This window comes from Pezoporus flaviventris, unplaced genomic scaffold, assembly GCF_033815535.1.
Source record: "Pezoporus flaviventris isolate CSIRO_AGI_PZ_B2104156 unplaced genomic scaffold, CSIRO_AGI_Pfla_v1 ptg000013l, whole genome shotgun sequence".
Classification (NCBI taxonomy): domain Eukaryota; kingdom Metazoa; phylum Chordata; class Aves; order Psittaciformes; family Psittacidae; genus Pezoporus; species Pezoporus flaviventris.
In genome coordinates, this window is record NW_026892561.1 from 4,095,434 (window position 1) to 4,112,029 (window position 16,596).

General features: G+C 41.7%; 1 protein-coding gene across 11 annotated transcripts in view; it reads right to left on the reverse strand.

Moving 5' to 3' along the window:
- ELAVL4 (ELAV like RNA binding protein 4) overlaps nucleotides 1–16,596 on the reverse strand; it is an 81,891-nt gene that overhangs the window by 12,674 nt on the left and 52,621 nt on the right. For all 11 annotated transcript variants that reach the window (XM_061451299.1, XM_061451295.1, XM_061451292.1 and 8 more), the window contains exon 3: nucleotides 6,275–6,378. In XM_061451299.1, coding sequence (XP_061307283.1) covers nucleotides 6,275–6,378 — 104 coding nt within the window. The remainder of the gene's footprint in view (nucleotides 1–6,274; nucleotides 6,379–16,596) is intronic.

Here is a 16,596-nt window from a genome sequence, read left to right on the forward strand (position 1 = left end):
GTTCTCGGTGACCTCAATTCTATAAGACTTTGCTTTATCTCTCTGCATGACACACTCACAGATGTAGGATGGCTTTTGGGGTGAGTCACTTTGCTTTTTTCCCGCCTAAGGTCCAAACGTGTAAAATGGGGACAAACCTTCCTTCACTTGCTGCCTCTTATTCCACTGGTATGCACTGGAAGTGCTTTAACACGACTGCTCCAAGAGCTTCACACGTGTAAGTAAGCACAATCTTCATTGTTTCACACACATATGGAACTAGAAGTAAAATCTGCTTAACACCAAAGGATGGGCTATGGCTGGAAGAGATGTTTCCACAGCCACTTCCAGCCCCTTGTCCATGCCCTACTTTTGCACAAGAACAGAGATTTAAGAAAACCTCCTGTGCTTTGTCAGAACAAGCACACACAAAGGCTCTCTGGTCCAGAGGCTGAGGACCAGAGTCTGGAATATCTTCACTGCTTTGTCCTTTCTTTCTCCAAGCCCTTGGCTGGGGGATAGAGGGGAGTGATGATGCACTTTACTGTTGAGCAATTCAATCCCATTTTACTGGGATTAATTACGATTGCAGGTAAGATACAATAGTCTATCCCATAATTTCATGAAAGAATCCACAGATAACCTAGAAACACTCTGGCTGCATAAAGAGCAAGGCTAAGAGAAATAATTGTTCTGGCTCTGTGGATGAAAAGGACTTACTGGCAAAACTGAAGCAGTTAAATCTCGATTAAGAGAAGATACACAAAACCAGCAGATTAAGACTCTGGTGCCTGCTGAAAGCAGCAGAGCCAAATCTGAACCTTCAAACGCAGCTCTGAAAGGTCCTTTGACCTGCAGCATCACTACAGGCACAAAGGGTGGAAGAGGATTTGTTAACAAGCACTAAAAAAGATACAAACTGTTGCACAGACAGAGGCTCCTGAAAAGCAAACCCAAAGTAAACTTAGTTGAGGCTTTCCAGGTCTGTGGCATCTTTAAAGATTCTTGTCCAAGGCTCTGTCCCAGGTACAGCAATCACAGCTAATGACCCCTTCTTGACTAATTCTGAGCTACCATGAAACAGAATAAGCAATTACCTTAATTTTAAGAGGAACTATAGAGCAACTATATCCTAAATGTGCAGCCTGCAAATGGCTGTAATTTGAATTTCTGGGGAAGGAGAGCAGTGCATGCTCTTTCACACCTCTCCCCTCTGCAAAGCTTTGCTGGAGCAAGGGCACCTGAAGGCAACTGATGTCTGACAACCAAGCACAGGATGCGCACAACACACTGTGCCCCTGTATACATGGGGGACACAAAGCAACTGCATACACCGGGGAAACCTGAAAATGCAAATCCCTCATTGCCACATCCAACATGTTCAGCTTTTCCTGGCATCCTCCACTCCCCAAACCCTCCACCTCGTCTCCCTCTCTGTGACATCCCCAGCAATTTGGAATGGGGTACAGAAGATGCTGCTCTCTTCCCCAGTGATCGCTGCTGCAGCTTTCCTGCTTCCCTGCCTGGTGCTTCCTGTGTCTCCTTCCCCGCTGAGCGTGACTGGAAGGCAATCTTTTTGACAAATGACTTTGTACAACGGAGAACTCTGAGGTTGCTGTTATTTGGTTACCCTACAGTGACAAGATAGTTTGTCTTTTTGCGGACAATTACAAGAATTAACATGGACAGATTTAGAGCCTGAATCGTGTAGAAATATCTGGCATTTCAAAAAACGCCCGAGAGACCAAGATAAATAGCAAGATCTTTGAGCAGTTAACATTACTATTTCATTTCCAGAAGACTCTCAAGTCCTTTCTCACACAGCCCTACTCACTTGTATTTTAAACGAGGACCATCCAATCCTATTGATCAAAATGGGAGAGTAAAGCAGAAATAAATATTTTTAACAATCAGAAGTGTTTAAATAGCAGCAGCTATATTCCATGTTACTTATTAACTGAAAACTAAAATCAAAGAACACCTCAGACCACAGAGAAATGATCCTATCTGTTTGGTATTTTACCATAGAACCACAGACTGGTTTGGGTTAGATGGGACCTTAAAGCTCATCCAGTTCCAACCCCCTGCCACAGGCAGAGACACCGTCCACTAGACAAGGTTGCTGAAAACCTCATCCAAACTGGCCTTGAACACATCATCTGATAACTCTGATGGGTTTAAAAACTGGAAGGCATCAAGGGCTCAGAGAACCCAGATTCCTTTGTCCCCTCACCGGAGACATCTCCCTTTGCTCCAGCAGTGTCCATGTGCTCCTGGCTCCTGCCAGTGAAGAAAAGTAAAAATACCTATTTCTCAGGTGACAGAGAAAAGGAAGGAGATGGGGACACAAGACTGCACTTCAGGGGGTCACTGGCTCTTTTTAGATTTCAAGCTTCCTTTCAAAACTCTGTTCCACCCTTGTTCCAGCATCCCCCAACGTGAAGCCAGGTCACCTGAATCCCCATGTATCACTTCCTTTGCATCCTTTTTCAGTCGCTGTCTTTTTTCCAGGGCAAAGCAGTGCAGTTGAAACAATCTGTACCCCATGCATCACACATCTTATTTTGCTTCTGATATTTGCAACCAAATTGCCAGGCAATCTTCAACAGCAGCAGTGACCTTTCATATGCTTTTATGGATGGGCAAATTTAATTTCTAAAAATAGATTCAATTTCTGGAATATATATTTATTTCAACATAAGCTGTATCTTTCCTCATTCTAAGCTGTTTTGTTGAATTATGCCAAGCTTTAGCTGTAAAAATGAAGTGAAACCTTTCTCCCTCACAAGATGCTGCTGCTGCTACGAAATGGCGTAAATAAGATAAGCACTATGATCAGCTGAGGAGGAACATAACGTGTATCACCTACTACCACCAAATGCATAACACTTCCTTCAATGCTTTCCCCAAACAGATATTCTGTTAAATAGTCACCTATCAACTTTGACTCGAAAGGGTGTCATTGACTTAAATAAAATGCACATAAATATTTTAGCTGCTACAGTGAAAAGGGATTATTTATTGTAACAATGAAATAATAAAAAGAACATTTCTGGAGTTATTTTAGTCCGCACATCTGAAAGCAGGCTGTGCCTAGCTGTTTTGCTGATCCTGCTGTAAAACCAGTTCCTCCTGTGACTGCATGGCTGTTTTGCAAGGCATCAAGAGAGAGAGAACATTAAGCTGCCACAAAAATGTTACAGAAGTGAAAAGGACAGGATTTGAGGACACATGCAGAAAATATATATATTTAAACATGAATTAAGCCCAGTGGGGTCAAAAATGAGTGCAAATCTGATGCCCCAGGGCCAACTTGTGTTCAGCCTAGGTGCAAGCGACAGCAGAGCTCATGACTGTTTGAGCAAGGAGATGGACACAGTCAGCAGGGCCAAGGTGACCTTGGGAAGCAGAAGTAATCTGCCCTGTAAAAGGGCTTTCACAGATTATTCATTTCAACTTTCTATAAAAAATACCTTGCAAACAAAAGGTAGGCAGAGAAACACTGCCTGCAGGGCTCCAGCTACCCAGCATATGTGGGCAGAGGACAAGGTTCAGCCTATCCACCAACAGGACATCACTGATTCATTCTAGGGCATAAAACCCAACCACACTCAGGAAGAAAACAGGGTAAAGCAATGCTCAGTACTTTTCCAGCCCAATGCTATCTAGTATTCAATACTTTGCAGCCTACAGAACTATATGCCACCAAATCCCCTTCTATATGTTCTTTTGAGACAGGCTTTTTTAATGCACCAGAAGTGCACTTTTAATAACTGTAAAGGGCATCTAGCTAAAGTAATCTGCTCCGGTAATTACATATAGTAACTCCACGAATTAAAATACTTCAACCTTATAATGAATCACAGTGAGATGCTGGAAAAGGGTGTGTGGGGGGCAACAGGCGAGCTAAGAGACCTCAGCAGTGCAGAGCATGATTTCTCCTTGCTTTGGAACCTTTTGGAAACCACAGACATCTCCAGCGACATGGGAGCAGCAAACTTACATGATTCACAACTTGGGATGAACACTGGGAAACCTCCATCCCCATCACACAGTACCAGACCTAATTTATGAAGATTTCTATGAGCAAAATATAATTAAAAATAAAAAAAAACCCACCAAACCCCAAAGGGCTAAGGGGGAGGTTATCACATGCAATTCTCCAATTAAAAATTGGGATGGAAACTGCTAGTTAGATGTCCTTGTGTCCAGAGCTTTGCTATTTGAATAGAAGGCACCCTTGGGTTGGTTTTAGACAGCTGCATAACACTTACCTGAAAACAATCTTGTTTTAAGAAAACCCTACACACATCTTCCCAATCACTGAAGAAATTACGCTGCTCCTGTGCATATCAGTTAGGTCAATCTCAGCTTTCAAGAGCCCAACAGAATGTCATCTATTCTATAAAAGTCTACTGGCTAATAAGAAGCATGAAACCCCCAAACCTAATAAAGCACTTGTATGTGTAAAACAGATACTGAATTAAAAAAAAAATAAAGAAAATGCTTTCTGCAAAGATATTTCAGCATGGGAAGTTCCTGGGTAACAAAAATCTTACCACACATGATGAAAGGAAGGCATAAGAGTTTACATGTTGGGAGAAATGTAAGAGAGTAAATGGGGTGGGTTTCTGGAGGCCTTCTTGTAGGTTACGTTTCCTGTAACCTTGGAATCCTACGCATAGAATAGCATTTCTCTGGCTCACAAGAAAAACACAGAGGCAAAGCAACATAGCTATTTAGGGCAAAAAACGTAGTGCCTTCGCTAACATTTAATAATGGTACAAGTACGAAAGTGCTGCATTAAAATCCAGTTTTTTCAAGTTCTACTCAGTTTTGAATAAACTGGAAGAGAGATTAGTATCTTCAAAATACTATGTTTTTTCCTGATAATGTACCTTTAAAAGCAATTTGGAAAGCAACTTACTGCTCAACTTTTCACTGTAAGCAGGAACTGCTGAATCCAAGCATGTATTGCCACCTGCAGCAGTAGATAAGACGGTAGATTTTGCTGCTTTGCCTTACATATTCCTGTAAGGTTTTCTCTTTAACTCTACAAAACCACACTGTGAGCATTTTTATATATGGCCCACGCACATATCTAGAGGATGTAACCTGGTTTGTCTAAGGGAGGTTTGGAAAAAGCCTTCTCTATATAATCCATGCAGCTACTCCACCACTTGCATAACCCTCAAACTCATGACTTTTGCTCCCCACTGATCACACACATCAAGGGAAAACTTGCTTGAAACAATCTTTAGAGATGCACAGGATCTTTCTGCTTTAGGGAATGCCATTTCATCCAAACCATAACCTTGAGTGAGAAAGGGTAAGTACAACTGAAGTACTGACCACACAGTATCCTTTTTTTGCAAGATAAAAAAATCACTGACATTATTTGTGCCGGTTTCTTCAAAAGTAAAAATTCTGTTTTTATATTCTTTAACATTTTTGGCTTTGAAATACAGCTTAAATACGGAATAAAAATTAAGAAAACAGTACAAATTGAAAGAAGCATTCAAATATGATCAAAGCAGTTTCAGATAATTTGAATCAGATTTGCTGTGTGTTCCTCTTCAATATTTTGATTCCTATTCCTTAAGCTGTATTAGTTGTCAGAATTCGGGATGTGGAAATCTTCCATAAGCTGTTTCAAAAAGGCTTTATCAGCCATGCAGCACAAAACGTGACAGTGCAGAAACCTGCTGTTCTTGTGAGACCACAAAAGAAGGTCATTGAATAACTAATGGTCTATTACAACAGTGAGATGAGAGATTTCAGTGGGATCTCCAAAACCTCCAGCTTTTAAAAGAATAAATCAAACTAAGGATGTGGAAACTGAGAATTTGTTGTGGTTTTGTTTGGTTATTTTTTGAGAATGACACAGTCTAACTTGAGAGAAACATACTTTCAACACCTAAGTGATATGGGTGTCACTAAGAGAGCTCCGTGTTAGGGTATTCCCCATTAAAACATAAGAAAATGTGTAACTTATGAATATACTGTCACCTACTTCACCTCTGTTTATGGATAACAGTACCACTACAACTATTTCATTCCACATTTAAGCCTGACTGCAATGACTTAAGTTGCTTCCTGTTACTTTTCCCCCTTGAACAACAGCAGCAATTTCAGAGAAGAGAGATTTCATCTTTCGCATGTCCTCCCATAGTTCCAAGGAGGAGCCCGTTAGTTCCCCATACACTGGAGATTAAAGTAGTGATGAAATTGCCAGAAATTTCAACTGCTTTCCCCACTTCCTGAGCTGAGCAAAAGGTGTTTTATGTTATCTTACCTTTATGGTTTTGGTCTGGAGTCTGAGTCCATTTAAAGTGTTAATGGCTTTCTCTGCATCCTTTGGATCAATATAGTTAACGAATCCATATCCTAAACTCTGCCCTGTTGAAACACAAGAGAAAAGGAAAGAACAACTCAGTACTTTTAAGCGCAGGAACTGCTTCCAAGAGTGGGAACACAGTGTTCTTACAGTGTCCGTTTCATCCTCGATTTCCCCTATGGTTTCCATGCCATTCTTTACCATTTCATTAGCTTCTTAATACAGTAGAATCCAATATAAGAATTTTAAACTGCTGCTCTGAAGATCCTACATTAAAAACAAGAAGGAACAAGCTCCCACCCTGATTTCCCCTGGATTTTACTGAGAAGCGTGGACGAGGCTTAACAGCAGCAGAATTGTGGAACAGCTTTGTGTAATAGCTCCTAATAAAAGTAACCGGCTGCCCTGCCAGAGCAGTAATGAGGCCACCTCTTAAAAATGGTAATACACACAATTCTGCTCCTGTTCATAAATAAGTTTGTGCTTAAAATGCAAACATTAGGAAACAGCACTTCAACCTTGAAGCAGCTGAGAAAGACAACCACCTTTACATCTTTTATTGCTCAGTGAGCACCCAGTAAATAGGAAGAGAAAGGACAGATCAAATTGCACTAAGAGAAGAGACCGCATTAAAGCTTTCCTCCATGTATTAGGGATGACAGCAAAACCAAAACAGTACAACAACTGCTGCTGCGCACGGGATGGCAGGAGCCCACTTTAGCAGCCAAAATCATTTCAACAGCTTCTGTTTGACTAGTGAGATCTGTGTTTGTGTTTGCAGCAGAAAGAGAAGACCTGGTTAATAGCTGGGATAAGTAACAGGGAGCTGGAGAGGCCATGCTGTTAGCACAACAGACACTCGTGCTCCCAAGCCCAAGGACCGAGCTGTGGGTCTGCAATGGGCTGTGAAAACCTGCATCAGAGAGGCACCTTTTCCTGATTCTCAAGTAGCATCAATTCTATTAATGCAATGTGACAGACAGCCGCTTCCAGATCCCTTCTTGAGCCTCCTACTGAAGCTATTTTGCACATTGGAAAACACAGCAATTCTTATGGTTTCTTTTAAAGGCACATAAACTTATACACATGCACAGATAATCAGATTTCAAGAACAGGCAAGCCCAGGCAGGCAAGCAAACAGTCCTGTATTTCAACCATGCTCCTTCTCATCCCTCCCAAGGAGAAAGACAGCACTTGTGGAAGATTCCTATCTGCAGGAGCAGCAAAAGGCGACCCAGCTCCTGCTCACCAGGAGAAAGTGGAGGTTGGGAAAGCAGCTGCACACCAAGTGCCTTGATGTACCCTGGAGGCACGCATCCTGCCTCCTGAGCACAAAGCTTTGTTTCTTTGTCTCCTGGACTACAAAAAAGCATCTGTGTGTTTCTCAAAGTCAGACACCACCAGAAATACAGCATTTGCTGCAACACAAATACAGGGAGCACTTCTGTCGTACGAAATCAGATCAAAGTGCTAAAAGCTGCTAACTATGCAATGCTAGACCTTAAAATTCCATGGAAACACTGCAATTCATGCCTAAAATGCCCACATGCAGGCGTAAGGATAAGAAATGGCAGTTTTAACCTACAATATATCGAGGGACCAATTCTATCCAATCAATTTAACTTCAGAAGTAAGTATTAAAACATATCTAGTCTTCCTGGAGAGCTGAATTAATCTCTGCAAAATCATTCTCACCCCAGTTACACGACATTAACCAAGAAGGAGCTGAAGTCTGACTGAGCACGAAGCCTGGAGCAGAAATACTGTAAAGATACTTTCAATGCCATGCCTTCCTCTTCTTGTCTACCCAGATATTCTATACAGCCCCCATCCCTGTGCCTCTGAAACACATCAAATCCTTAGTATGTTGAATCCTAAACAGGCCTGGACAGAAGGAAGCCATTCTCCAGGAATCTGACCTTTTTTTTATGGAGGAAGGAAGATGCAAGGATCAGGGCTTGGATAACCTGAGTTCATGCCCCTACTTTTCCCCATAACCATCTATTGACCTTCAGAGGTACCTAGGTAACGGGAGCAGCTGACACGGCCCTGGGGTTTATGTCAGTCTGTCTGAACACAGGCTTCCATGTCCAGCCACTATTATTCTCAAGGCACATGGACTGACCAACCTCTACAGAGTATACTACATTCTTAATCATCTCTTTAAGGAACATTCTTGCTTCTGTAAATACTTCTGTATGGATGAGACCATGGAGAACAAACCCGCCCACAAAACAAGCTGTAGGGAAGAAAAGTAATGGCAAGACAAGAAAAGAATGGTATGAAAATTCCATAGACCATTCACTTCTCTCCTTGGAGTTCTCCTGTAAGATTATTCAAGTCATTTAGACACCATCATCTCCGATTCTCACTGCCAAATGGAACCAAACAACTATTTTCTCCAAGGTGAAGGTCAAAGAATACTAACGAACAAAGCTGTATGTAAGTATGCCTGCAGAACCTGGCTAAAACAAAACAATTACACTGCCCTACAATTTTGGTTAGAATAACAGGTACATAGAAACATGTTTTTTTCTTAGTATATACTCCTGAACATCATGAAATACATGAAACTTTTAATCGAATTTAAGGCCTGCTACTAATAAGCTATTGGTCATGATTTTGTATCAAATACATTAATTGCTGTGTTGGCTGTATTACAGTCTCACAAAAAGGGTGGGTCTACTCAGCATCCTGAGCGCTGGATTTCTGTACATTCAAGAAAAAACCCTTTTATCTTAAAAAAGATTCCCTACATCCTTTGCAAGCAACTGAAATCTTGGTGCAGCTGATTCAATCAGCAAACTCCTGTTGCTGCTTTCTGCCATATGCCTCGCTATGTACCACTGAAGGCGAAGGAAGAAAATCTTTCAAGCTCTTGCCACTCCAGGGGTACATTTCGTTTTATGTTGTATTTTCAAGCATCTCCCCTCAACACCATCATTTAATGGAGACAGAGACCATCCCCCCATCAACTGCCAAAAAATGAAAAGAAAATAAACCCAGAAAAACAATAATTGGTGAAAAGCATTACGACTGCTGGCAGACATCGTAAAGTCTTAGTGTGCTAAACATTTACAGCTAAAGAACCAAGGAAGTATATATCCAGCTAAAAGTATGATTTCCAAATTATTCTCAAGAGCAATACACCTTATGTCAGAGAAAACAGGCTCTAGATAGAAAAGAACTAAAAACTGGTAGAGAAAGAAGAGGAGGATTTGTTCCAGAATACGGTGAAGCAGCAGGAACTTTTGGGGCTTTTTTTCCATCATGTACTCTTCTTGCATGTATTCAGAAAGGGTAACATTTCTTTGGACGCAATCTGGCAGCATGAAGCAAGCAGCTGGACCTCTCAGTGGGATCCCACACAGACACTGAAGTTCATTCCCATGCTACACTTCCCAGGAACAGCACCGTAAATAGTAAATATTTTCTGTGATTTGGAATCCAGCAAGTTCATCGCATGCTGCGATTCAGTAGGGCAGGCAAGAGATATTTCTAGATGATCCTAAAACACCACCTTGTTATATCACTACCACCATTGCTCTTTCTGAATGTTTTATCTGGCGTGCAGAAACGCACAGCGGACCTCTTATGATATGGTAAAGAACAGGTCTAAAAGTGAGCAATAGCAGGGCTAAAAATTATCACAGACTTGACAATCTTAAATCCATATAAAGCCAAGCTAGTAAGGAGTAATGTGTATTATTTCATGTTTCAGCAGGCTCCATTTCAGGGCTGAAAATCACCAAGATTAAAATAAATAATGAGAAAGAATATGGAAGCATCAATATACCCAATATATGAAGTTTATGCCTACACTGAAAAACCTGCAGCTATGGAAAAGGTGGTGCCATTTGAAGACTTGTACCTGCCGGTGTAAGCCAATTCCATATTTTAATTAAGAAATAAAGTGAAAACAGACAGAACTAATGTAAGTTAGGACAGAAAAATAGATGGAAACAGAGAAAAAATATACACCCCCCCCCCCCCAATCTCTGGCTTGTGAAGGTCACAATTACAAAAGCTCATTTTTATATTTTAGATTACAGAAGAAAGATCCCTTAACACTCAGGCTGACTCAGTAGCAGATAGTAACATTGCAAAGAAACAGATGTGTTATGTACACCTGAAAAAGCTATATAAAGTACTAACTAGCAACGCAGGTGGATGTTAAAACTGGAGCTCCCAAGATTCGACATGTTTAAATGAGACGCTCCGGATTACTTGCATAGAATAGACTCCAAAAAAGGGCACAAATGGCTCTCTTGCCATTTTCAGTAATTCTCACAGCGCTGGGCAAATTCCAGGAGCTTGGAGGAAAGACAATTTTGCACTGAAATTCAAAAAGGGAGAACTGGATGGCCCTAGAAATTTGAGGTTTATCAGCCTAATGCTGAGCAAGGCAAAATTACAGAATATTCAATACTGGACTCTAATAATAAAGAATTAGAGAGGGGTAATAAAATCAATGTCAATCAAATTATGTCTATGGAAAACAGATTCTGTCAAACTAAACTGACATCCTTCCTGATGAGACTACAAGTTTGACTTATAAATTTGAAGAATGTCAATTTAATAGCATTGATATACTTGGGTCTTCCATAAAGCACTTGATTTGTTACTGCTTATTAATTGACTAAACCAAAATTAACATGGCACACATTAAACGCATGAAAAAAATAATGAGCCAACATCTCTAACTGGGAATTGTGAATAGGAAATCACTTGAAAGTGTTTTTCTGCAGGTCTCTACAGGTTTTCTACAGGAAACAGATATCTGCCCTGAACTCTATTTCCATCGACAAGTGGAAAAAAACCAAACTCCTTCCCTCCTGAAGATCATCGACTGGAGAAAAACAGGACGAGAGGATAAGAACAAAGAGGACAGAGAGAAGGTGCAAAGCAAGTTAAGCTCTTCAGTAAACTACACATAAATACATTTAGGTAGCACAAACCCAAGACTACACCCCAGCAAATCAAGTTAGCTACGGCATACTTTCCACACAGGAAATGGAAGGACTCATACAAGGTGACACATAATCAACCACCTCTCAAGCTTGCAATACTCCTGAAAGAGTTAACGCGTTTCTGCTTGGCATAAAAGCCACACGCTCAAAAAGGGAAATAAAAGCCGCTGTTTCTGATCTGGCTACGTGCTTTGCTGCTGAAGGGCCGTGCCCAGTGCTGATGTATGTCCTTCAAGAAAGATACTGATGCCTTGGTGATGGTGCCATGAGAACAGACTACAGCACTGAAAACCTCTTTCAACTGAAAGATGGGGTCACAATCTGTCTACCCAATCAGAAAAGGTTAAGTGGAACCTCAACAGTACTACATCAGTACTCATCTGAAGTACATATTCCTTTTTTAATACTGTCTCTCCAGCAGATAAAACATGGAGTCAGGTATCCAAACTCACACTATTTGGCAGCTGAAACAACAGAAACCAGACAGGAACAGCAAAGCAAAAGCTGCTTTCCTGGGGAAGGCATTTATTCTGTTTTTGACATTGACGGTAACCACATGATTTTAACTACCTACCAAGCATTTTGTCAGTTTTTCTACCACTGGAAATTCCAGATTTTACTTTTTTTTTCCCAAAAAAGCTATGCTCTAGCTCAAGCAGGAATGAAGCCAGGGAAGGTTTTGGCGAGACGTGTTAAGTGTTCAGTAATCTCCTCTGTCTAAAGCTCCAGATACGCAATGTTCTTGCTGGTTGTTCCTCACACAGGTTCCGCTGCAATCATTCCCACAAGTAAAGTGGAAGTAAACTACCTTCTTAGACAAACTTGACACTTTCCTATTGCTGGAAACGATTCTAAAATCACCTTACAGAAGAGTACAACTCTGAACTGCAAACCTGTGACCAGAGAAGTTTAAAAGAAGTTTTAAAAATATCCTTTTTCTCTTGAAAATAAACTACTCTGGACTGCAGAGTCCCATTAAAGGGCTGTGGTCCCTGCTGTCAACAGTCACTCATTAAAACAAGCACAGAATGGGACAGCAGCAATGCAAACTGCCTTAAATCACGGTTTTGTTGTCCCTTGCCCAAATGTAAAGCCTAATTAAAGCTGCCCTCCTGACAGCCATAACACGAATGGCACCGAGCACCGATGCTTTTCTCTGACATAATCCCTTCCTTCAGAAGTAGGCCATGTCTGACAGCTCATCTCGTATTAGCCAGGCAGAAGCTGTCAGACAGTAACAGCCTTCAGTCACTCCATGTTTGGGACCAATGATAAATAATGCTCACCATCAATTGTCTGAGAGCTTTCCGACTCCAACATTTGTTTGCTCCGACTTTGGTGGATATTCAGGGGAAGAAACTGGTGCCAGGGTGAGCTGCTTTATCAAATCATCTGAGTTCAACCTGCTGTCCATCTGTGACTCTTCCAAGCACACTTGTACATGCTCTTCAACCATCCCCAAACCGCTCTCGTGAACTGGGGATGCTCCTATTAAATACCACCTCCACACGGCTGGCAAGGAAAGCAGCAAGCAAGGAAGATGGGCAAGAGAAGGCCTCATCATGCCTTTCATCTCCTAAGTAAGAGTAACAGAAGAGACACACTGGCGCTCAAGGTAAGCCCTGTTCCACTAGTCCCATTTTCAGAGCACAACCCTGTGAGCCTCCAATCCATTTCAGAAACATTTCAAACACATTCCTGGAAGGACAAAGAATGACTGGAACTCGTATGCAAAGCTGTATGAAGTAGGGGCTTTTGGAGAAGGTTACATAAACACCCTTGAGAAGGTACATTCAAATGTACAAAAGGGTCAAATGAATCGCCTGCCTTTTTTTCCTGGTTTCTATGTCAGCTGCCAACAAACAGAGCTGCTGTTTACCTAAAAAAGGAGATAAGCTACAGAGAGAAGATTCAGGTCAAGGAAAAACGAGATCTGATCATGAGACCAGTTCAAATCCTGCCCCTTGTTTGATGCCTTTTTATACCAGCAATATCAGTCTCATTCATCCTCCATCCCTTTATCAAGGAGAAGCACCTGCTGACACCCCAGTGATGCACACTGCAGTCACAGGAGAGGCAAACCAGGAGGGAAGCAGCTTCTGTGCACACTTGCTCCTAGGACCAAACAATTAAGCTAAGGCTGTCACTGTCACAATTCACTGTAATGCAGTTGGTTCACAGTTGTGAAGGGTAACTTGTTCTGTGCTTGGTGCAGCTCTTTATCACAGCATCCATTTAGTCTACAGCTTATTTACAATACAGACTCCTTGTATCTGCACAGACCAGTACTTAATACATATTGTCCATGAACAGCAAGAAAGCACCCTCCTCCTATTACAATATATCATTTTTGCAAGAATTTAGGGAAAAATGTGCAGTCTTTCTCAAAGCAAAAATGAGAAAGGATGAGTAGTAAACAGCTTTTATTTAGCCTTTTGTAGGAAGGTGCAAGTTTTGTTGGGGAGCCTTCCATCAAATTACTGTATTTCAGATGCGCTTGTTAGTTCTTTTGAGAAGACTCCCCTTCTAAATTACTAATGTCATCTGTATTTAAATGCAATCTGGCCCAGAGTCCCAGATACACTTTGATGCTACAGTGCACTTACAATTAAGGAGCATGACTTACCCTTGGTTAAAAACAGCCACCAGCACAATCTGAGCACCACAGCACATCCTCCTTCTTAAGATCCTATCTGAGAGGAAAGCCATGTTCCAAACTTACTCTGGGAACTATTGTAACAGATCCCCTTTTAAAAGCCATGTCTGTGGTCTCCTAATGAATAAATAAGCAAACCTGACCCCGAACTTCAGGGAAAATCCGTGTTCCACAGTCTGAAGCTTAGCTTTAGCTAGAGCACCTATAAAGGCGCATATGCTGACACAAACCTACTGAGATGGGACAAGACTGTTCAAGCAAACTCTTCCCCTAAGGTATTAGGGCCGTGATCTCCAACTAGCAAAGGCTGGTCCCTCTCCATAGGAAATGTACAGGGAAAAACTTCCTATCACTGCCTTAAAGCCTGGCAGTGCCAGAGAGACCTGGGATAAAAGCTCATTTGTGCAGGAGACAAGCCTTTTCGGGGGGCTGAGGGTGTCAGAAATTGCACAATGAGCTCCCAGGGGAGCTCTACGCACATAGGATTTAATAAACTCCAGCACAAGTGGAAGGGGCTTCTTAACACCAGGCCTTCTCCAACGGAGACATTGCTGCATGATTAAAAACATCCCCCAAAGGAAGCCCTTGCAAACGGCATGCTGCATCCCACGTAAAACTCTCCCTCGGGAAGCGGATAAGATAGGGAAAATGAACCAGACATACAGACAACACTCAATTTTAATATCTGAATGGGAAGTGCCAGATACCATGACAACAAGCCCAGAAAAATAAAAGGGGAATAAAAAAAGCATTGCCCGAAATGTGAAACAAATCCTATAACCGCAGCTAAAGCTATCAAACGATTACTGCTAGTCAGGTTACTGCAACCTCTGGACTGCCACATCTGTTTGGAGGAGAACCAGCACGAGCTGAACACAGTGACCTCCAAAACGAAGCAAGATGCTGAAGATCCAATTGCAAGCTCCCCACAACAGACAGCAGTGTCATTCAACCAGCACCTTGTGAGTCAGAAAGCTTGACTTCACCAGGCAGTGCCAGAGAAGATTACACAAGTTTTGTCTTCCTGCATAGTTTTGACAAATCCCTTAATGCAAGATGGTGTAATTTAATGTCCTGATTTGCAGAGATGCTGAAGCAGGAGTAGCTGTCATGTAAATGAAATGCCAATTGACAGGTGCTGCTACCCCTCAAAATTAGACACAGTAACAATTCTGATTCTGGAATAGTCCCCCATATCCATCCAGAAAACAGAACAAGACAGAGCATACTTTGATTGATCCTGCTGCTGCTCTGCACCACCAGGTCCTCCCAAAAATCCTACTTCCACAGAAATTAAGAGGACTTTCAAAAACATGCAATTACTCCATTTTAAACTTGACCATACCAGCAATAAAATGCCTACTCTTGCAAATAGTGCCTTATAATCTCCTGAAGACTTCCAGCACGTCAGATGTTCTGCATCTCACCTGAAACAAGACTTCGCTCTTAACTGCATACTACATGGAGTTTTAACAAAGTCAGCTGTGTAATTACTGTACTTGAGGACATGGACTAATCTGCATGCAAAGCTTAAGTGGCAGTTTGAGACAGATGCTGCTGACTTGGCTAGAGTCTTCTGCAGTTCCCATTACCATAGCACGGAAGCATTTTATCTCTGTAACGCACCTTTCCTCACAAACACCAGGAGGAAAGCAGTTTTAGTCCTATTTTGGAGAATAAAAACTGAAAAGCATCGAGATTTCCAGGATGAACTTGAACAGAGGAACACAGTCATTAAAACAGGGATCTCAAACTGCATCTCCCCCACCCTAAGACAGTAACCTTATCATTGGACCACTGTGAGCTGGGCTGGAGGTACCCTATAAACAACATGCACATGTCATAATGCAGAATATATTACCCTCCTTTTGGTTTTCCTGCTTTTATCAGGCTTAAGTCTAAAACTGGATTTTAAGCATGGGTGTGCTCATACTAGTGCAAGCAACTGGTTAAGTACTACGTTTTCAGAAGCTACTGCTCCTGACTTAAGACAACCGAGTTCCATTTCTGAGCAGATATTTGGATCTCCCCCTGCCCCACCGTTTACATCTCCTGCTTTGCCTTCTTTTCATCTTCTCCTCCCCCTTCCTTCAAGGAGCACACAGCCTCTGAATTAGCAGCTGTTTTGAGAAGAGCAAGGCTGCACTCCTCCCCGCTTTGTCCCAGAACAGAACAGGGACTGTACTATAAAAATCCAGTGTTCTGGGGACAGGCATGAATGGACAAGAAACAGCCATGACTTGTCTATCCCAAACAGTAAATTCTATGCTGGAGAAGAGACGAATTAAACACAAGAATGCAGACATTAGAAACAAAAGGTTAAGTTAAAACAATATTCAGCAAGAAAAAGTGAAAGCAAATAGACCCAGAATAAAAAGGAAAGACACAGCAGCACTTTAAAAATGGTAAGCAGTGGTGTGGAAAGATAACTGCACCAGGAATTAAAGTTGTTACTGCATTAAATAAAGCATACAATGTGTGATAGGAAGCCTTTCGCATCCCATGTAGACAATGTCATATCACGGGGATGGGACACAGCATCACTTGACCAGTGGTACACAGAGAATGGTAAAGATTCACTCAACTGTAACAAGAAGTTTATGTACTGGGGATTCAGAAAGCAACAAAATGAAGGGAATCAAAGCTTCAGCAAC